General features: G+C 38.4%; 2 protein-coding genes across 3 annotated transcripts in view; both read left to right on the top strand.

The window, feature by feature from the left end:
- Window positions 1-1773, top strand: part of LOC137496963 (serine/threonine-protein kinase PLK1-like) — a 46816-nt gene extending 45043 nt beyond the window's left edge. For both annotated transcript variants that reach the window (XM_068225157.1, XM_068225156.1), the window contains one exon: window positions 781-1773. In XM_068225157.1, the coding sequence (XP_068081258.1) occupies window positions 781-1027 (247 nt within the window). In that variant the 3' untranslated portion in view covers window positions 1028-1773. The remainder of the gene's footprint in view (window positions 1-780) is intronic.
- The window catches only part of LOC136857363 (serine/threonine-protein kinase PLK1-like), a 692893-nt gene that overhangs the window by 452766 nt on the left and 217227 nt on the right, over window positions 1-22900 (top strand). The window lies entirely within an intron of this gene.

Genomic DNA, 22900 nt, shown 5'->3' with positions numbered 1-22900 from the left:
ATTATACGGGAAGCTGTGGAAATACGTAGAAATCCTAACAATTTCAACAGGGACACTGGCTATCAATTAAATAATACCTTGTTGCCAGCCATTAAGGATTTACGTAGGTAGTTTCCTTCCCTGTCCCTTCACTATTGTTATTTCGTCTCGGTCTTTTCCAAATTTGTACACTCCTAATCGCCAGATGTTTCATTCCAGGCTTGTGTCAGTCATGTGACGCACACATGTTATGCGACTCTCTTAGACTGTTTCTGATGGTTCTGTTAGCTTCCGCTTCAAACGCTAGCGCTGTACCGCGTCCAGGGAGCCATCTGATTACGAATGACCGTATCATTTCCACTTGTATTATAACACCTAAATTCAAAAGCTCATTGTTTAAGAAGCCTTTCTCATAGACAGTTGAGATCTTTCTTCTGATGGCGCAGAGCACAGTTCTCTGCGAGACGTAAAGAATTTCACCTTATTTTCTTGACACGACATAAGCCCAAAAGCCTATATCATATCTGTAAGCATGGGCCGTGAAAGCATCAATGGCAAGGTACGTCATTTCACATACGACTATTACAAACCATCTCCACCCCTACCAACTGATAATCCTACCACAATGTCAAACATGTTGACAGCAAATAGTACCAAAGTTTAAATTCTACCCTTTAGGTTTTCTTTTTTCTTTTGCCTTTACACTCATTGAACAGGTTGCTATCTTAGATATATTTGGCTTTTATTTTGTGATATTAAGAGTAAGTCATTTTTTTATTTATTTTATTTATTTTTTGCTAGGAATGTTCACTACTATACGGATGCGGGTGAGGAATCGTACCACACCATGACAGAATTTCCTTACGCCCTGAAGAAGAAGATGGGGTTGCTTACCCTTTTCCGCAGCTTCTTAGTGAAACTGAAGCCCTCGATTCTACTCGACTCCGTCGCTAGCCCATCAATAACGGAAACAGTTTCAACAATAAGAAATCACATGAGGACAAACACACAGCCGTCTAGGTCAATGCTCCAGTCTTGCCTACAATAATAGTGCAAAAAAGGTAATAGTTCTTGAAAGTACCTGGAAGAAATGGGAATAAAACTTGACAGGTGGGCGCAGAAATGCACGTACGTGAATTTTTATTGTTTTATGGTACTTACGTACATTTTTTTACAACGAAACTTTGGGAATATGTTTATGAGACGCTGTGCTATGATAAAATAATTTCATGCATTTTCATTTGAGTCATCTTGGAAGAAATGTTACCTCTGATCTCTCTCCTCTTAACTTCACATTACTTAAAATACAACCTGATCTTCAAGATCAGTTAAAACTTAATGTGAGCAAAACAGAGTTACATATATTTAAAAGTTCAAACTGACCTGCAGTGTTAAACCAATTAAAATTACAATTGTAATCAGCAGGGCTAAAATATACACTCATAGCAACAGAACAGAAACATTACAAAGGGTTTTAACACTCATTGCAGTAGAGTTATTTAACCTTATATCGAGTCTCCATGATTGGCAAGTATACCAGCGCATGCTTCAACCTTTTCTCCAATGCAGCACTGCAACCATTTTCACAAATTGTAGAGAAGCAGTAGGTCTGGAAATTCTTTTTCTCGTCAATGTACGTCACGGCACCCATGTGTGGACATTACAAGATATTAGAATCATTCCGTATTGACGGTTTTCACTTTACAATGGCGAAAAATGAAAGTATCCTCCTAATCAATACATCATATATTCCGTCATTAGACGGAGTAAACAAGATCAGACATGTTTCGGCTCGTTTGAGCCATCTTCAGTGAAAAAAATTTAGGGGGGGTTGGAATAATTTACATACTATGAGTTGAAAAAATGCTAAAAAACATAATGAAAGCGCAAATGAAAAAACAAACAAAAGAGAGCCTATACGGAAACAAAATTAGCACAAATATACAATATTTACATCAATATGCAGAGCAAAAAACAACTTGTGACAAAATTCAGTGAAACAGGTGTTAATTTTTGTAATAATAATTGATACTAAAAACTGCGTTAACCTAAGAAACAAGGGAATGAGAAAACAAATGATGTAGATGGAAATGAATAATAATAGCACATGGTGAGGTTGTGGACCTCATAGTTTATAAACCAATAATTTGTAAACTATGAGGTCCACAACCTCACCATGTGCTACTATTATTCATTTCCATCTACATCATTTCTTTTCTCATTCCCTTGTTTCTTAGGTTAACGCAGTTTTTAGTATCAATTATTATTTCAAATTAACACCTGTTTCACTGAATTTTGTCACAAGTTGTTTTTTGCTCTGCATATTGATGTAAATATTGTATATTTGTGCTAATTTTGTTTCCGTATAGGCTCTCTTTTGTTTGTTTTTTCATTTGCGCTTTCATTATGTTTTTTAGCATTTTTTCAACTCATAGTATGTAAATTATTCCAACCCCCCCCCTAAATTTTTTTCACTGAAGATGGCTCAAACGAGCCGAAACATGTCTGATCTTGTTTACTCCGTCTAATGACGGAATATATGATGTATTGATTAGGAGGATACTTTCATTTTTCGCCATTGTAAAGCATGTGTGGACATAATATAATTATTGTGTTGTCGGTGAAATTTACCTGCAACAAGCACAGCACAGGTTTTACATCTAACCCAGCACATCGAGGACGGGTTTGAAATGAAGAAGATTACTGGTGTGGCTTTTGTGGACCTCTCAGCTGCCTACGATACAGTAAATCACAGGATATTATTACACAAACTTTATAGAATGATTACAGACATCAAGGTAACCAAGATGATAGCTACTCTCCTGGAAAATCGTTGCTTTTTTGTCGAATTCCAAGGACGCCGAAGCAGATGGAGGAATCAAAGGAATGGACTACCTCAAGGCAGTGTACTGGCTCCTATTCTTTTCAACATCTACACTAATGACCAGCCATTACCAGAAAATACTAAAAGCTTTATCTATGCTGATGACCTTGCACTTACTATTCAAACTGATACCTTTCATGAAGCAGAGATCTCTTTAACTGCTGCATTAGAAGAGCTAGGTACCTATTATGAGAAAAACCAACTCAAACCAAATCCAGCCAAGACTCAAATTTGTGCGTTCCATCTGCGGCATGCGCAGGTCTCTCAGAAACTCTAAGTACTATGGAAGGGGAACTTACTGGAACACTGCTTTACACCAAAGTACCTGGGAGTTATGCTGGATTGCACATTAACAAATAAGAAACCTAGCACATGAGGGCGAAACGCTGGCAACCAGGAATCAGTTAGCTGGAAAATTTATGTCCAATAACGGATCATTTACATTGGTATTATAAATTTACTCATTCGGGACAAATATTTCAGATTCCCTTTGGGAATCACCATTTATATCACATAACTTTTAAATGTCCAGTCAAGAAAATTTCAAATTTAATGTCTACAGTTTCTTTCAGTTATGTCAGTTTTATATTTTCTTTTGTATTATCGCAGTAGGTCTCGCTAGTTAGTCAGTATTTAAAGAATATATTTTGTACATTACCAAATACAATTGTTTTATATCAGATATCCTCGCATTTTAATGGGGAAACCGAACGCCAATCTCCTTTTCCCACAACCGATATGTTATGCTGTCATGCTCTCATTCTATTATCGCTACATCTATTTGTAGCTGGCACCCGTCGACTATTGTACATGTAAGTAATCGGCTAAGTACTAAGTGTGAGTACATAGTCTGACAATTGAGAATTTTATTTCGTGAATATTTTAATATTGTATTTCATTAATTCAGATTTATATATTTTAATCAGTGAGTGATAGTCACAGTAAGAAACATGAAGAGACCTGTGGTAAAACTATAGTGGTTCAAGTGGCAGTTGGGAGGCTGCTGGAATGAAGGCAATATTTAGTCGTTCTGTCCAAAAGTATGGTGTTCGGCATGTAAAGTATCTCGGAGATCTGTCCAAAAGTACGGTGTTCGGCATGTAAAGTATCTCGGAGATTGTCCAAAAGTACGGTGTTCGGTATGTTAAGTATCTCGGAGGTGGAGACTCCAGTGCTTACAAGGCAGTGTGTGAAAGCCAACCGTATGGAGCTGACTGTATAGTTGAAAAACTGGAATGCATAAGGCATGTCCAGAAACGGATGGGAAGCAGGTTGAGGAAGGCGGTATACTAGTGATGGGCAGTCTGAGACAGGGTCTCGAGATTTCTCGGGACTAGCGCAGGCACTATTTCTCGCGAGAAATTTCGAGAAATCTCGAGAGCGTTGTCCCCGCATTGTGCAGTGAGCAGCATGTTGTAGGCTTACAGATAGTCGGGGTTGAATGTTGTTTGTGCCGAGTATGCGAATAGCCAACCACGGACCGGATGCCCTTCCTGGCGTCAGCCTCATCAGAGGAATTAATGAGATGAAATGAATGACGTGATATATGATAGTAGGAAGGGAGAGGGTGAAACACTGTGCCGGCACATAGCCTACTCCTGTCAAATAGCACCAAGGGGGCTGCTCAAGGCTTAACATCTCCAACCGACAGACGAATCACCATCAGCAGCGTCATATGCCCTCACTCCATATGAGCACTGCAGAGAGGTTTGGAATTTATTCCAGGCTTTTGGCACGCAATCTACTGATTAGAAATTGTATATCACCACCTCCTCTACCCTGGTGGCCAAAATGTTTTCGATCAAGGGGACTTGAACCGGCTAACCACGGTGTTAGAGTGCGCAGACTTCAATGCCTTAACAATTATGGCCACCAGGCAGGAACGAGTACTCTACAAACAAGTTTAGTAAAAAAAAAAAGTAAATGTCTAATTTGTTGTAGTTTGAGTTTTTATAGAATGACCCTTACCGTAACACAAGTTGAGCTGTGCAATGAGTTTATCATCATCTTAATGTTAACAACTAGTAATTAAATTTTTCTATTCTTTTCAAGAATTTAAAGTATGGAAATCAAAGGGGAAAAAAAAAACTCAATCCAGATATATTCTAACTCGTCCACCAAGACATAAGAGGACATCAACAACTACCAAACCAAACCAAACCCCATGGCACTACAGCCCTTGAAGGATCTACTTATTTCTGTCATTGCAGTGGATTGGTCAAAAGAAGAGGAAAGGGAATATGGCATATGAAATTTCAGGGTTCATGTAAAATAAATAATTGAGTGTGCATGTTATTTACAATAATGTACATTTTGGACATCACAGAGGAGTTGGGCATATCCTGCTGTCAAATGAAGAGAGAGAGAACAGATTGCTGGCCAGTTGGCTCAGAATATTCCCTTTGACACTGTTCTGAAAAATATCACAGACAATTTAGATACTAAGCAGATTCTGCAAAGACATGACCTGAGTAATATTGTTCGTGATTTGAGATTAGATAGTGATAAACAGTCAGAAAGATGTAGAAAGTGTGTGCATTTGGATAGATAGGTTAAAAGAACAAGGTAATGAGTATGTCCGGTTTGGTAAATTACAAGGGATTTCCAACCCAGAATACGGATTGACAGAGAATGATTCTGTATTAATAATTATAACTGATGCGCAGAAAGTAATGCTTGTGGAGTTTGGGAAAATAAATCATTTGTATTGGCAGTACTCATGGGACAAATGCTTGTGACTTCTCACTTACAACATTATTGATGTTAGATGAATACAATGAGAGATTCTCTGTTGCATTCTGTTACTCTAATCGAACAGACTGCAATGTGCTGACTTTTTTTTTTTTTTGGTATGTTGTCAAATAATCAATATCTGCAATTGATTTTCCTGTGCAGATACTGATAACTGATAATTAGGCTTCATTCTCTAATGCATGGGTTGAAGTCACAGGTGCCCCTTTGAAGAAACTTCTATGCATATGGATAGGGCTTGGAGAAAGAACATTTCCTCTAAAATTCATGGTAGCCAGGCATTCAAAGCAATTGTGTAACAAACACCTAAGGACATTGTTGCAGTGTGAAAACGTAGTTGAATTCCACAGTGAGCTCAACAACTTCCTACATGCTTGTGAAAATGACACATGTAGAGAGTTTGGTGTGTACTTCGAAAAGGAATATGCTAGTAGCTGTGATCAGAGGGCCTATTGTTACCGATTAGAAGTGCACATTAATACCAGTATGCATTTAGAAGTCTTCCACCGAGTCCTAAAACAAGTGGTAATGGAAGGTCTTCGAGTCAGTAGGATGGATAAGAGCATAAATGCTGTGATGTCAGTGGTAAAACACAAAGTGTTTGATAGGTTGTGAAAAGTAAATAAAGGAAAACTTAGCAAAACTGTGCAATATATAAGGCAGAGACACAAAAACAGTCCACAAATGTGTTCATGATGTGACAGTGGAAAGTTCCACTTCATGTAAGGTTGGAAGCAGGAGGACAGATGAGTTTTATAGTGTCAGCAAAGAATGTGTACCGGTAACAGGTCATTCATTCTGCTGCCCACTGATTTGCTCTGAATATAAAATATGTATTTCCTCAGTATCCATGTACATGCTGTGACTGTTCTTTGCATTCTACAATATGCAAACATGTTCATTTGGTTTTGAGGAGAGCCCATTGTACTCATCTGTCCTGGAATTCCTGAGTTCTTTAACTATTTTGAAAAATATCCCTTAGGTGCAACTTCATGTCATGTATATTTTATTTCACTTGTTCATGGTAGTTTATAGTTTACTCAGCATATCTGTAAATGTATCTTCATTCTCCTTGCGTGAGTCAAGATTATTTTCCAGTTTATAGACATGTTTTTTACAGTATTTTCAAACGAATCATTCAGTATATTTGGCATAATGGTTACAGGCTCCTTTGTTACCTTCCTAGCAGTTTCATTATTTCAGCACAAGCTGCCATGCATTTATTTCTGGAACTAACGAATTTGTCATTGGCAATTATTTTTCTTTTTTCAATGTGTCTTCTACATAATTATTTAATAGCATTGTACATTTCTTTGCCTTCCAAAATACCCTGCTTAGCCTTAATGTAAAACAGTACCAATGAGTTCTTAATGGCTGCAAGATGAGGAGTGTATCATTTTGACATGTTTTCTCATGTTCCATTGTATTAATATTTTAATAAATTAATGTACATAAAAATAATGAGTTGACATTTTATTGAAAATAATTCCTTCATATTACTGTAAAATGCAGTTGGTGTTTCAATGTTGATAATGATCCTGCAATCATTAAGAGGGGAATTCCTCAAGGCAATATTACTGGACCTTAAATAATGAGTAAACAACTGGAATCGGAGATAAGGCTTTTTGCGGATGAAATGAAATGTCGTATGGCTTTTAGTGCCGGGATATCCCAGGACGGGTTCGGCTCGCCAGGTGCAGTTCTTTCTATTTGACTTCCGTAGGCGACCTGCGCATCGTAATGAGGATGAAATGATGATGAAGACAACACATACACCCAGCCCCCATGCCGTTGGAATTAACCAATTAAGGTTAAAATCCCTGACCCGGCCGGGAATCGAACCCGGGACCCTCTGAACCGAAAGCTAGTACGCTGACCGTTCAGCCAACTAGTCGGACTTTGCGGATGATGTCATACTGTATAGAGTAATAAATAAGTTACAAGATTGTGAGCAACTGCAAAAAGACTTCGAAAATGTTGCGAGATGGACAGCAGGCAATAATATGATGATAAACGGTGTTAAGACAGGTTGTGAGTTTCACTAAAAGGAAAAGTCCTCGGCAGCCCTGAAAATGGTTTTCCGAGGTTTCCCATTTTCACACCAGGCAAATGCTGGGGCTGTACCTTAATTAAGGCCACGGCCGCTTCCTCCGCACTCCTAGCCCTTCCTTGTCCCATCGTCGCCATAAGACCTATCTGTGTCGGTGCGACGTAAAGCAAAAAAAAAGGAAAAGTCCACTCAGTTTTCATTACTGCATTGATGGGGTGAAAGTTCCTCATGGGGATCATTGTAAGTATGTACGTGTTGATATAAGTAAAGATCTTCATTGTGATAATCACATAAATGTGATTGTAAGTAAAGGGTACAGATTTCTGCACATGGTTGTGAGGGTATTTAGGGGTTGCAGTAAGGATGTAAAGGAGAGGGCATATAAGTCTCTGGTAATATCCAAATTAAGAGTAAGTTTCCAGTGTATGGGACCTTCACCATGTTTACTCGACTCGAGAAATGGAAGAAATCCAAAGAAAAGCAGCTCAATTTCTTCTGGGTGATTTCTGACAGAAGAGATGCGTTACAAAAATGTTGCAGAATTTGGGATGGGAAGAATAAGTGGTACTTTCTGAGCTGTCAGTGGAGAGATAGTGTGGAATGACATTGGTAATCAAATAAGTTTGAGATCAAAATATGAAGATAAAGTTGAAATTCACGAGGACAAACTAGGACAAATATCCTTTTATAAGAAGAGGAGTTAGTGATTGGAATAATTTACCATGGGAGATGTTTAATAAATTTAAAAATTCTGTGTAATTCTTGAAGAGATGATGAGTAAACAACAGACAGAGTATCTGCCACCTGGGCAACTGCCCTAAATGCAGATCAGTGGTGACTGATGCGAATGGCAGAAAACATGATCGAAAAGTTACTCTGGGAAGGACAACTGAATCAGAAAGTGATGTAACAAACAATATAGAGGGCAACATATTCTAGACATAGTGCTAATAAAACCAGATGAGCACTATAGAAAAACTGAAGGGATCATGAAGATCATTTCTGTTGTAGTTGAAAATAAATGTGAGAGAATAGAATGCTGTAAGACTATTAGGCAATATCATAAGGTTGATAAGAGAGACAGAGGGGAGTTTTTAAAAATTAATTATGATTAGTTAAAAATGGTGAATGAAAATATAAACTGACTATGGGATGGGTTTAACTAATTGTTCGGGAGTTTGAAAACAGGTATGGTATTTTTCTAAAGTGGTAAGTAATAGTATAGACCCACTGTATTGTAACAGAAGTGCAGGTTAGAAAGAAATAGGAATATATGAGGAAGTAAGGAGAGACTGAAAGAACTTACTAGGAAATTTAATTTACCAAATAAAAAGTCAGCTAAGGTTAACATGACGACAAGCATAATTGACAGGCATATGAATTTTAGTGAGTACTGGTACCGTAATGGATGGGTATGTATAGGTACTTTAAGGCAGACACAAGTTCCAGGATGGACATTCCAGGGAAAATTAATGAACTAGGAGAGTGTATATGTGAGGACTTCCAGAAAGCATAAGAATTCAGTTAGCAATATGCAAAGATAGTTGGATGTAAGATTAATTTCCAGGTTGAGGAGGTGACTAATACAGGCAAAGTAGTGGAATTTACCTATTCTTCTCCTTCCTCCGAATTTGGCCAACTGTGGACCACATAGAACTTAAGGCTTGTTGGCCTTTCTTCTCTTCTCTTCCCAGAACCTTTTCATTCTCTCGCTTCGTATTTTTCTCTCCTCCTCAGAGATTATCTGGTTGGGCTTCTTTTTAGGTGATTTGTCCTCAAAAAATTTGATTTTGTTGATTATGTTTCTAAACTCTTTCCTTTTATTGATCACCTCTAGTGTAATTCCAACTTCTTTTGCATCTCTTTTGACCTCTTCTACCCACTTAGTGGTGGCCTTCAATCCTACAATGTACGGTACTTAAAGATCTTTTTGGTCAGTCTGCTTTCGTCCATTCTTACTAGATGTCCGTAGAAGTTCAACCTTCGCTTCCTTATTGTGTCTGAGATCTTTTCCGTATGCTTATAAAGATCCTTGTTTTTCCTTTTTTCCCAGGTTCCATCAGCAGTTTTCTGGGGTCCCAGAATCTTCCTTTCTTTCTTTTCCAGTTCTTGTAGCTCCCCTTTTTTATTCAAAATAAGACACTCTGAGGCATAAAATCCTTCTGGTTTGACTACTGAATGATAGTTTCGGATTTTGGCCATGTTGTACATACTCTGGGTTAGTTTGTAGGCCAATTCTAATTTTCTGATTCTTCCTTTGATAGCCTCTTTGTCTAGCCCATTGGGTTGGATCCATTCTCCCAGGTATCTGAACTTCTCTGCCCTTTTAATCTTCCCATACTTTATCTCCATGTATTTCTCATTTCGGTGCCTATACTCCACATACTCCGTCTTTACCTATTATAACAAAGACATTTTCAAAAAAGGTACAAAAGATGAAAGCTAAAAAAAGCAGCTGGCTTTATTAAGAATTCAGGGTAATTTGTAGAAATATGCTACCACATTGGAAATATTTGTTTACTGTTTGTAAGAAGGAGCTCTAGCCCCACTGTATAAAGAAAAGGGTGACGAACATAAGGCAGATAATTACAGGCCAGTCTGCTTAACATGTGTTGCATATAAGCACTGGTTTGATAGAAGGCCGTTCACGTTTAGGAAAGGTTATTCCAGTGAGGTTCAACTTGTAGGATTCCAACATGATATAGCAGATAATTTAGATTCAGGTCGAATGGACTATATGTATCCATCCATGGTGGTGGTGTTTATTGTTTTAAGAGGAACTGGGCAACCATCCTCTATTAACACGAATCAGAGGGAAGAGATTCGACACTTTGAAAAAAAAAGGTAGCGGCCAAAGGAAGGTGACGGCCATGAAGTCTGGTAAAGTGAAAGTCTCTCTAGACCTCAAAAACCTAATACCACTGGGGTCAGAAAAGACCAAGGGAGATTGTATAGGATAAATGAAAGTGTTTAACTTGGTGTGTAAGTAAAGGGAAGCAATGCCAGGACTCAGCCAAAGTCCCCACGGTCGTCAACCCGTGCTTGCAAGTTTAGAGTTCCTGGGCTCCTTTTAGTTGCCTCTTATGGCAGGCAGGGGATGCCATGGGTGTATTCTATTGCCCCCACCCACAGGAGGTATTGATTCAAGGATTTTGACAGGGTAGATCATTAGAGATTACTGACGAAAATTAGGGCTAATGGACAAAAGAGTGGTTGAATGGGTGGCTCAATTTCTAGAAATAACTCACAGAATTAGAGTAGTTGAAGCATTACCTGATCCTGAAATGGTAATTTTTTTTTTTTTTTTTGCTAGGGGCTTTACGTCGCACCGACACAGATAGGTCTTATGGCGATGATGGGATAGGAAAGGCCTAGGAGTTGGAAGGAAGTGGCCGTGGCTTTAATTAAGGTACAGCCCCAGCATTTGCCTAGTGTGAAAATGGGAAACCACGGAAAACCATTTTCAGGGCTGCCTATAGTGGGATTCGAACCTACTATCTCCCGGATGCAAGCTCACAGCCGCGCGCCTCTACGCACACGGCCAACTCGCCCGGTCCTGAAATGGTTATCTGGAATCAAAGATAAGGCTTTTTTTGCTGATGACATTACACTGTATATATTAAATGAGCTGCAGGTTTGTAAGCGACTACTAAAAGAGATCAACAATGGACAGGAGACAAGGGTATGATGGTAAATGGGATGAAAAGTCTGGTTGTAATTTTCACAAAGAGATTAAGTCCTCTCAGATTTAATTACTCTGTTGATCAAGTGACAGTACCTCATGGGGATTACGGTCTAGGTCTTAATATAAGGAAAGATCTTCATTCATGAATGAGATAGTACATAAAGGTTACACATGAAGGAATTTAAGGGTTGTAGTAAGGAGGTAAACCAGAGGACATATACAATAAGTCTCTGGTAAGACCCCCAATCAGAGGATGGTTTCACTGTGTGAGACTCCCACCAGGATTACTTGATACAAAAACTGGAGAAGATCCAAAGGAAAGCAGCATAATTTCTTCTGGTGATTTCTGACAAAGGAGTAGTTTTTTAATATGTTGGAAAGAAAAGACCTGGGAGTAAGGAGACGAGATGCTCTGAGCTGTCAGCAGAGAGATGGCGTGTGACGGGCGTAGCCGTAAGGGGCGGGTTTACTGGGGATTAGAAACCCCATGGAAATTTTATAAAAGAAAATAAACAGAAACTGACTATAAACAAGTGAAAGTCAACTCAATGGGCTGGCTCTTCTGACATTCATAGAGACATAATTGTAAAACCAACAGATATCTTGAATATGTCTTCTAAGAAGCCTCGAAAGTTGGTTTAGATTGTAAACTGAATATACCATTCGCTCTATAAAACTGCTGAGCTTGATCGTATTGTTTTTCCTGTATTTTAATGTAAGATTCTGTAGTGTACTGCAATCTAAATATCAACATAATTCATTTGTATTAATGTCGTTATGACACTCAAGCATGCACAAGCACATTAATTATGTTCTATAATAATTTTGTAACTTTAAACCCCCTCCCATAAGTTGATCCGCTACTGGCGTGTAATGGCATTAGTAGACGAATAAGCTTGGAGTGGAGCTTTTAAAGGTAGGATAGATCACAATATGAGGATAACATTGGAATTAAATTAGGGCAAATATTTATTTATAAGAAGAAGAGTTAGGGATTGGATCAATTTATCATGGGAAATGTTTGATAGATTTCAGAGTTCTTTGAAATCACTCAAGAAAATACTAGGTAAAATGATAGGGAATCAGCCAACTGAGCTACAGCTCTAAATGCAGATCAATGATCATGGACTTAATAGAATCCTTGATAATTCATCAATGAAATTATAACACGAAGCTTGAAAAGTCTAATCAGTTGTACAAAAATACAGGTTATGCAGTTGTAAATGTGAATAATAAAAGCACCGACACGAATTCCTCGAAGTATAGACAGTCCTAAATGCAGATCAATGATGATTGATTTCATAGAACCCTTCATAATTCATCAGTTATATTATCATGTGTAAGGAACACCCCTAACCTAGTTTTTTCTGCTAACATAGCTTGAAATGTCGAATACCTTATTCAAAACTATCGGTTACCTAAATAAGAGTACTGACTTGGATTTCTGTGTAACAACCTGAAATAATTCCATAATTATTAACGAGGACTATAAAAACATTGCATCGGTTTTCTCAGCAACTTAACCTGAAATCATTCATAGTAAATCGAAAAAAGAATCGTATCCTTTCGTATTCGAGTTTTAATTATTACTTTGTTAAATTTAATCCTTCTGTTTTAGGTTATAAGACAAACGTATATAGTGGCATAAATAGGCTGGATTCGATCACTGATGCCCTCCTCATCAGCTGATCATCGTAACCAAACTAATCGCGAAGTCGCCATCACCAAAGCAAGGGAATTATGGGAATAAAAAGCGGCCAGGGCCACAGACTCTGCGAGAATGCGTTGTGATCGTTGCCTACGTTATAATACAAGGCCTGGAAATTATTATTATTAGAAAAGCGCACGAATGTGCATTACAAAGGTCATTGACCGTTTTAGTCTTTGCTATAATCGCATAGAGATTTGTTGTTGTTTTTACATCTTGTGATGTGATACATGTCACAGAACTGATCACACAGTGAACATTCACATTTTTCATTTGGGTCGTGATAAGACATATTTTTACATATTTTATGGTGGTACCCGTGTACTGCTAGTTTTATTATCACATGTCTTAGCTTCTGGTTGGCGTTCGTCCAATTTCGATCCAACATGGCATCTGTGCTGTAGAACTCTAGCGGAATTTCTTCTCTCTTCTTCCGCCTCTCCGCTAGGTGTGCTTCTACATTCATTGTGGATGGCAGTGGTAGTATTATCCTCAGTTCTTCAATAAGAAAGGGTTCCCGTGCTAGTTCGTATGTTAGGCGGGAACGCGTGTATTTTGAGATGCCCATTATGGTCTTTAGGAATTTTGCCTTAACTCCTTCTATGGTGGCCAGGTCTCTCTACCGCTCCCAAGAGTCGACTCTTTTGAACGACTCTCAGTTAGGAGCGGGAGCGAATGAGCTAGCTCCCTCAAAAGAGCTAGTTCGACCCATCACTAGTCTGTGGCCCTGGCCGCTTTTTATTCCCATAATTCCCTTGCTTGGGTGATGGCGACTTCGCGATTAGTTAGGTTACGATGATCAGCTGATGAGGAGGGCATCAGTGATCGAATCCAGCCTATTTATGCCACTATATACGTTTGTCTTATAACCTAAAACAGAAGGATTAAATTTAACAAAGTAATAATTAAAACTCGAATACGAAAGGATACGATTCTTTTTTCGATTTACTATGAATGATTTCAGGTTAAGTTGCTGAGAAAACCGATGCAATATTTTTATAGTCCTCGTTAATAATTATGGAATTATTTCAGGTTGTTACACAGAAATCCAAGTCAGTACTCTTATTTAGGTAACCGATAGTTTTGAATAAGGTATTCGACATTTCAAGCTATGTTAGCAGAAAAAACTAGGTTAGGGGTGTTCCTTACACATGATAATATAACTGATGAATTATGAAGGGTTCTATGAAATCAATCATCATTGATCTGCATTTAGGACTGTCTATACTTCGTGGAATTCGTGTCGGTGCTTTTATTATTCACATTTACAACTGCATAACCTGTATTTTTGTACAACTGATTAGACTTTTCAAGCTTGGTTAGCAGAAATGAGGAGGTTTCGGGAAGGGTTTTTTTTTTTTTTTTTACGTGTTATAATTTCATTGATGAATTATCAAGGATTCTATTAAGTCCATGATCATTGATCTGCATTTAGAGCTGTAGCTCAGTTGGCTGATTCCCTATCATTTTACCTAGTATTTTCTTGAGTGATTTCAAAGAACTCTGAAATCTATCAAACATTTCCCATGATAAATGGATCCAATCCCTAACTCTTCTTCTTATAAATAAATATTTGCCCTAATTTAATTCCAATGTTATCCTCATATTGTGATCTATCCTACCTTTAAAAGCTCCACTCCAAGCTTATTCGTCTACTAATGCCATTACACGCCAGTAGCGGATCAACTTATGGGAGGGGGTTTAAAGTTACAAAATTATGATAGAACATAATTAATGTGCTTGTGCATGCTTGAGTGTCATAACGACATTAATACAAATGAATTATATTGATATTTAGATTGCAGTACACTACAGAATCTTACATTAAAATACAGGAAAAACAATACGATCAAGCTCAGCAGTTTTATAGAGCGAATGGTATATTCAGTTTACAATCTAAACCAACTTTCGAGGCTTCTTAGAAGACATATTCAAGATATCTGTTGGTTTTACAATTATGTCTCTATGAATGTTCAGAAGAGCCAGCCCATTGAGTTGACTTTCACTTGTTTATAGTCAGTTTCTGTTTATTTTCTTTTATAAAATTTCCATGGGGTTTCTAACCCCCAGTAAACCCGCCCCTTACGGCTACGCCTGTCACACGCCATCTCTCTGCTGACAGCTCAGAGCATCTCGTCTCCTTACTCCCAGGTCTTTTCTTTCCAACATATTAAAAAACTACTCCTTTGTCAGAAATCACCAGAAGAAATTATGCTGCTTTCCTTTGGATCTTCTCCAGTTTTTGTATCAAGTAATCCTGGTGGGAGTCTCACACAGTGAAACCATCCTCTGATTGGGGGTCTTACCAGAGACTTATTGTATATGTCCTCTGGTTTACCTCCTTACTACAACCCTTAAATTCCTTCATGTGTAACCTTTATGTACTATCTCATTCATGAATGAAGATCTTTCCTTATATTAAGACCTAGACCGTAATCCCCATGAGGTACTGTCACTTGATCAACAGAGTAATTAAATCTGAGAGGACTTTTCCTCTTTGTGAAAATTACAACCAGACTTTTCATCCCATTTACCATCATACCCTTGTCTCCTGTCCATTGTTGATCTCTTTTAGTAGTTGCTTACAAACCTGCAGCTCATTTAATATATACAGTGTAATGTCATCAGCAAAAAAAGCCTTATCTTTGATTCCAGATAACCATTTCAGGACCGGGCGAGTTGGCCGTGTGCATAGAGGCGCGCGGCTGTGAGCTTGCATCCGGGAGATAGTAGGTTCGAATCCCACTATCGGCAGCCCTGAAAATGGTTTTCCGTGGTTTCCCATTTTCACACTAGGCAAATGCTGGGGCTGTACCTTAATTGAAGCCACGGCCACTTCCTTCCAACTCCTAGGCCTTTCCTATCCCATCATCGCCATAAGACCTATCTGTGTCGGTGCGACGTAAAGCCCCTAGCAAAAAAAAAAAAATTACCATTTCAGGATCAGGTAATGCTTCAACTACTCTAATTCTGTGAGTTCTTTCTAGAAATTGAGCCACCCATTCAACCACTCTTTTGTCCATTAGCCCTAATTTTCGTCAGTAATCTCTAATGATCTACCCTGTCAAAATCCTTGAATCAATACCTCCTGTGGGTGGGGGCAATAGAATACACCCATGGCATCCCCTGCCTGCCATAAGAGGCAACTAAAAGGAGCCCAGGAACTCTAAACTTGCAAGCACGGGTTGACGACCGTGGGGACTTTGGCTGAGTCCTGGCATTGCTTCCCTTTACTTACACACCAAGTTAAACACTTTCATTTATCCTATACAATCTCCCTTGGTCTTTTCTGACCCCAGTGGTATTAGGTTTTTGAGGTCTAGAGAGACTTTCACTTTACCAGACTTCATGGCCGTCACCTTCCTTTGGCCGCTACCTTCTTTTTTCAAAGTGTCGAATCTCTTCCCTCTGATTCGTGTTAATAGAGGATGGTTGCCCAGTTCCTCTTAAAACAATAAACACCACCACCATGGATGGATGCATATAGTCCATTCGACCTGAATCTAAATTATCTGCTATATCATGTTGGAATCCTACAAGTTGAACCTCACTGGAATAACCTTTCCTAAACGTGAACGGCCTTCTATCAAACCAGAGCTTATATGCAACACATGTTAAGCAGACTGGCCTGTAATTATCTGCCTTATGTTCGTCACCCTTTTCTTTATACAGTGGGGCTAGAGCTCCTTCTTACAAACAGTAAACAAATATTTCCGATGTGGCAGCATATTTCTACAAATTACCCTGAATTCTTAATAAAGCCAGCTGCTTTTTTTAGCTTTCATCTTTTGTACCTTTTTGAAAATGTCTTTGTTATAATAGGTAAAGACGGAGTATGTGGAGTATAGGCACCGAAATGAGAAATACATGGAGATAAAGTATGGGAAGATTAAAAGGGCAGAGAAGTTCAGATACCTGGGAGAATGGATCCAACCCAATGGGCTAGACAAAGAGGCTATCAAAGGAAGAATCAGAAAATTAGAATTGGCCTACAAACTAACCCAGAGTATGTACAATATGGCCAAAATCCGAAACTATCATTCAGTAGTCAAACCAGAAGGATTTTATGCCTCAGAGTGTCTTATTTTAAATAAAAAAGGGGAGCTACAAGAACTGGAAAAGAAAGAAAGGAAGATTCTGGGACCCCAGAAAACTACTGATGGAACTTGGGAAAAAAGGAAAAACAAGGATCTTTATAAGCATACGGAAAAGATCTCAGACACAATAAGGAAGCGAAGGTTGAACTTCTACGGACATCTAGTAAGAATGGACGAAAGCAGACTGATCAAAAAGATCTTTAAGTACCGTACATTGTAGGATTGAAGGCCACCACTAAGTGGGTAGAAGAGGTCAAAAGAGATGCAAAAGAAGTTGGAATTACACTAGAGGTGATCAATAAAAGAAAAGAGTTTAGAAACATAATCAACAAAATCAAATTTTTTGAGGACAAATCACCTAAAAAGAAGCCCAACCAGATAATCTCTGAGGAGGAGAGAAAAATACGAAGCGAGAGAATGAAAAGGTTCTGGGAAGAGAAGAGAAGAAAGGCCAACAAGCCTTAAGTTCTATGCGGTCCACAGTTGGCCAAATTCGGAGGAAGGAGAAGAAGAATAGGTAAATTCCACTACTTTACCTGTATTAGTCACCTCCTCAACCTGGAAATTAATCTTACATCCAACTATCTTTGCATATTGCTAACTGAATTCTTATGCTTTCTGGAAGTCCTCACATATACACTCTCCTAGTTCATTAATTTTCCCTGGAATGTCCATCCTGGAACTTGTGTCTGCCTTAAAGTACCTATACATACCCATCCATTACGGTACCAGTACTCACTAAAATTCATATGCCTGTCAATTATGCTTGTCGTCATATTAACCTTAGCTGACTTTTTATTTGGTAAATTAAATTTCCTAGTAAGTTCTTTAAGTCTCTCCTTACTTCCTCATATATTCCTATTTCTTTCTAACCTGCACTTCTGTTACAATACAGTGGGTCTATACTATTACTTACCACTTTAGAAAAATACCATACCTGTTTTCAAACTCCCGAGCAATTAGTTCAACCCATCCCATAGTCAGTTTATATTTTCATTCACCATTTTTAACTAATCATAATTAATTTTTAAAAACTCCCCTCTGTCTCTCTTATCAACCTTATGATATTGCCTAATAGTCTTACAGCATTCTATTCTCTCACATTTATTTTCAACTACAACAGAAATGATCTTCATGATCACTTCAGTTTTTCTATAGTGCTCATCTGGTTTTATTAGCACATGTCTAGAATATTTTTCCCTCTATATTGTTTGTTACATCACTTTCTGATTCAGTTGTCCTTCCCAGATTAACTTTTCGATCATGTTTTCTGCCATTCGCATCAGTCACCACTGATCTGCATTTAGGGCAGTTGGCCAGGTGGCAGATACTCTGTCTGTTGTTTACTCATCATCTCTTCAAGAATTACACAGAATTTTTAAATTTATTAAACATCTCCCATGGTAAATTATTCCAATCACAAACTCCTCTTCTTATAAAAGGATATTTGTCCCAGTTTGTCCTCGTGAATTTCAACTTTATCTTCATATTTTGATCTCAAACTTATTTGATTACCAATGTCATTCCACACTATCTCTCCATTGACAGCTCAGAAAGTACCACTTAGTCTTCTTACACTCAAGTCTTCCCATCCCAAATTCTGCAACATTTTTGTAACGCATCTCTTCTGTCAGCAATCACCCAGAAGAAATTGAGCTGCTTTTCTTTGGATTTCTTCCATTTCTCGAGTCGAGTAAACATGGTGAAAGTCCCATACACTGGAAACTTACTCTTAATTTGGGTATTACCAGAGACTTATATGCCCTCTCCTTTACATCCTTACTGCAACCCCTAAATACCCTCACAACCATGTGCAGAAATCGGTACCCTTTACTTACAATCACATTTATGCGATTACCACAATGAAGATCTTTACTTATATCAACACGTGCATACTTACAATGATCCCCATGAGGAACTTTCACCCCATCAATGCAGTAATGAAAACTGAGTGGACTTTTCCTTTTTTTTTTTGCTTTACGTCGCACCGACACAGATAGGTCTTATGGCGACGATGGGACAAGGAAGGGCTAGGAGTGCGGAGGAAGCGGCCGTGGCCTTAATTAAGGTACAGCCCCAGCATTTGCCTGGTGTGAAAATGGGAAACCACGGAAAACCATTTTCAGGGCTGCCGAGGACTTTTCCTATTAGTGAAACTCACAACCTGACTTAACACCGTTTATCATCATATTATTGCCTGCTGTCCATCTCGCAACATTTTCAAAGTCTTTTTGCAGTTGCTCACAATCTTGTAACTTATTTATTACTCTATACAGTATGACATCATCCGCAAAGTCCGACTCGTTGGCTGAACGGTCAGCGTACTAGCTTTCGGTTCAGAGGGTCCCGGGTTCAATTCCCGGCCGGGTCAGGGATTTTAACCTTAATTGGTTAATTCCAACGGCATGGGGGCTGGGTGTATGTGTTGTCTTCATCATTTCATCCTCATCACGATGCGCAGGTCGCCTACGGGCGATAAATAGAAAAAACTGCACCTGGCGAGCCGAACCCGTCCTGGGATATCCCGGCACTAAAAGCCATACGACATTTCATTTCATCCGCAAAAAGCCTTATCTCCGATTCCAGTTGTTTACTCATATTATTTAAGGTCCAGTAATATTGCCTTGAGGAATTCCCCTCTTAATGATTGCAGGATCATTATCAACATTGAAACACCAACTGCATTTTACAGTAATATGAAGGAATTATTTTCAATAAAATGTCAACTCATTTTTATGTACATTAATTTATTAAAATATTAATACAATGGAACATGAGAAAACATGTCAAAATGATACACTCCTCATCTTGCAGCCATTAAGAACTCATTGGTACTGTTTTACATTAAAGCTAAGCAGGGTATTTTGGAAGGCAAAGAAAGGTACAATGCTATTATATAATTATGTAGAAGACACATTGAAAAAAGAAAAATAATTGCCAATGACAAATTCATTAGTTCCAGAAATAAATGCATGGCAGCTTGTGCTGAAATAATGAAACTGCTAGGAAGGTAACAAAGGAGCCTGTAACCATTATGCCAAATATACTGAATGATTCGTTTGAAAATACTGTAAAAAACATGTCTATAAACTGGAAAATAATCTTGACTCACGCAAGGAGAATGAAGATACATTTACAGATATGCTGAGTAAACTATAAACTACCATGAACAAGTGAAATAAAATATACATGACATGAAGTTGCACCTAAGGTATATTTTTCAAAATAGTTAAAGAACTCAGGAATTCCAGGACAGATGAGTACAATGGGCTCTCCTCAAAACCAAATGAACATGTTTGCATATTGTAGAATGCAAAGAACAGTCACAGCATGTACATGGATACTGAGGAAATACATATTTTATATTCAGAGCAAATCAATGGGCAGCAGAATGAATGACCTGTTACACATTCTTTGCTGACACTATAAAACTCATCTGTCCTCCTGCTTCCAACCTTACATGAAGTGGAACTTTCCACTGTCACATCATGAACACATTTGTGGACTGTTTTTGTGTCTCTGCCTTATATATTGCACAGCTTTGCTAAGTTTTCCTTTATTTACTTTTCACAACCTATCAAACACTTTGTGTTTTACCCCTGACATCACAGCATTTATGCTCTTATCCATCCTACTGACTCGAAGACCTTCCATTACCACTTGTTTTAGGACTCGGTGGAAGACTTCTAAATGCATACTGGTATTAATGTGCACTTCTAATCGGTAACAATAGGCCCTCTGATCACAGCTACTAGCATATTCCTTTTCGAAGTACACACCAAACTCTCTACATGTGTCATTATTTTCACAAGCATGTAGGAAGTTGTTGAGCTCACTGTGGAATTCAACTACGTTTTCACACTGCAACAATGTCCTTAGGTGTTTGTTACACAATTGCTTTGAATGCCTGGCTACCATGAATTTTAGAGGAAATGTTCTTTCTCCAAGCCCTATCCATATGCATAGAAGTTTCTTCAAAGGGGCACCTGTGACTTCAACCCATGCATTAGAGAATGAAGCCTAATTATCAGTTATCAGTATCTGCACAGGAAAATCAATTGCAGATATTGATTATTTGACAACATACAAAAAAAAAAAAAAAAAAAAAAAAAAAAAAAAAAAAAAAAAAAAAAGTCAGCACATTGCAGTCTGTTCGATTAGAGTAACAGAATGCAACAGAGAATCTCTCATTGTATTCATCTAACATCAATAATGTTGTAAGTGAGAAGTCACAAGCATTTGTCCCACGAGTACTGCCAATACAAATGATTTATTTTCCCAAACTCCACAAGCATTACTTTCTGCGCACCAGTCATAATTATTAATACAGAATCATTCTCTGTCAATCCGTATTCTGGGTTGGAAATCCCTTGTAATTTACCAAACCGGACATACTCATTACCTTGTTCTTTTAACCTATCTATCCAAATGCACACACTTTCTACATCTTTCTGACTGTTTATCACTATCTAATCTCAAATCACAAACAATATTACTCAGGTCATGTCTTTGCAGAATCTGCTTAGTATCTAAATTGTCTGTGATATTTTTCAGAACAGTGTCAAAGGGAATATTCCGAGCCAACTGGCCAGCAATCTGTTCTCTCTCTCTTCATTTGACAGCAGGATATGCCCAACTCCTCTGTGATGTCCAAAATGTACATTATTGTAAATAACATGCACACTCAATTATTTATTTTACATGAACCCTGAAATTTCATATGCCGTATTCCCTTTCCTCTTCTTTTGACCAATCCACTGCAATGACAGAAATAAGTAGATCCTTCAAGGGCTGTAGTGCCATGGGGTTTGGTTTGGTAGTTGTTGATGTCCTCTTATGTCTTGGTGGACAAGTTAGAATATATCTGGATTGAGTTTTTTTTCCCCTTTGATTTCCATACTTTAAATTCTTGAAAAGAATAGAAAAATTTAATTACTAGTTGTTAACATTAAGATAATAATAAACTCATTGCACAGCTCAACTTGTGTTACGGTAAGGGTCATTCTATAAAAACTCAAACTACAACAAATTAGACATTTACTTTTTTTTTTTTACTAAACTTGTTTGTAGAGTACTCGTTCCTGCCTGGTGGCCATAATTGTTAAGGCATTGAAGTCTGCGCACTCTAACACCGTGGTTAGCCGGTTCAAGTCCCCTTGATCGAAAACATTTTGGCCACCAGGGTAGAGGAGGTGGTGATATACAATTTCTAATCAGTAGATTGCGTGCCAAAAGCCTGGAATAAATTCCAAACCTCTCTGCAGTGCTCATATGGAGTGAGGGCATATGACTCTGCTGATGGTGATTCGTCTGTCGGTTGGAGATGTTAAGCCTTGAGCAGCCCCCTTTGTGCTATTCGACAGGAGTAGGCTATGTGCCGGCACAGTGTTTCACCCTCTCCCTTCCTACTATCATATATCACGTCATTCATTTCATCTCATTAATTCCTCTGATGAGGCTGACGCCAGGAAGGGCATCCGGTCCGTGGTTGGCTATTCGCATACTCGGCACAAACAACATTCAACCCCGACTATCTGTAAGCCTACAACATGCTGCTCACTGCACAATGCAGGGACAACGCTCTCGAGATCTCTCGAAATTTCTCGCGAGAAATAGTGCCTGCGCTAGTCCCGAGAAATCTCGAGACCCTGTCTCAGACTGCCCATCACTAGTATACCGCCTTCAACCTGCTTCACATCCGTTTCTGGACATGCCTTATGCATTCCAGTTTTTCAACTATACAGTC

This window comes from Anabrus simplex, chromosome 1 (genome assembly GCF_040414725.1).
Source record: "Anabrus simplex isolate iqAnaSimp1 chromosome 1, ASM4041472v1, whole genome shotgun sequence".
NCBI classification, from domain to species: Eukaryota; Metazoa; Arthropoda; class Insecta; order Orthoptera; family Tettigoniidae; genus Anabrus; species Anabrus simplex.
This window is presented reverse-complemented; position numbering and strand designations above follow the sequence as displayed.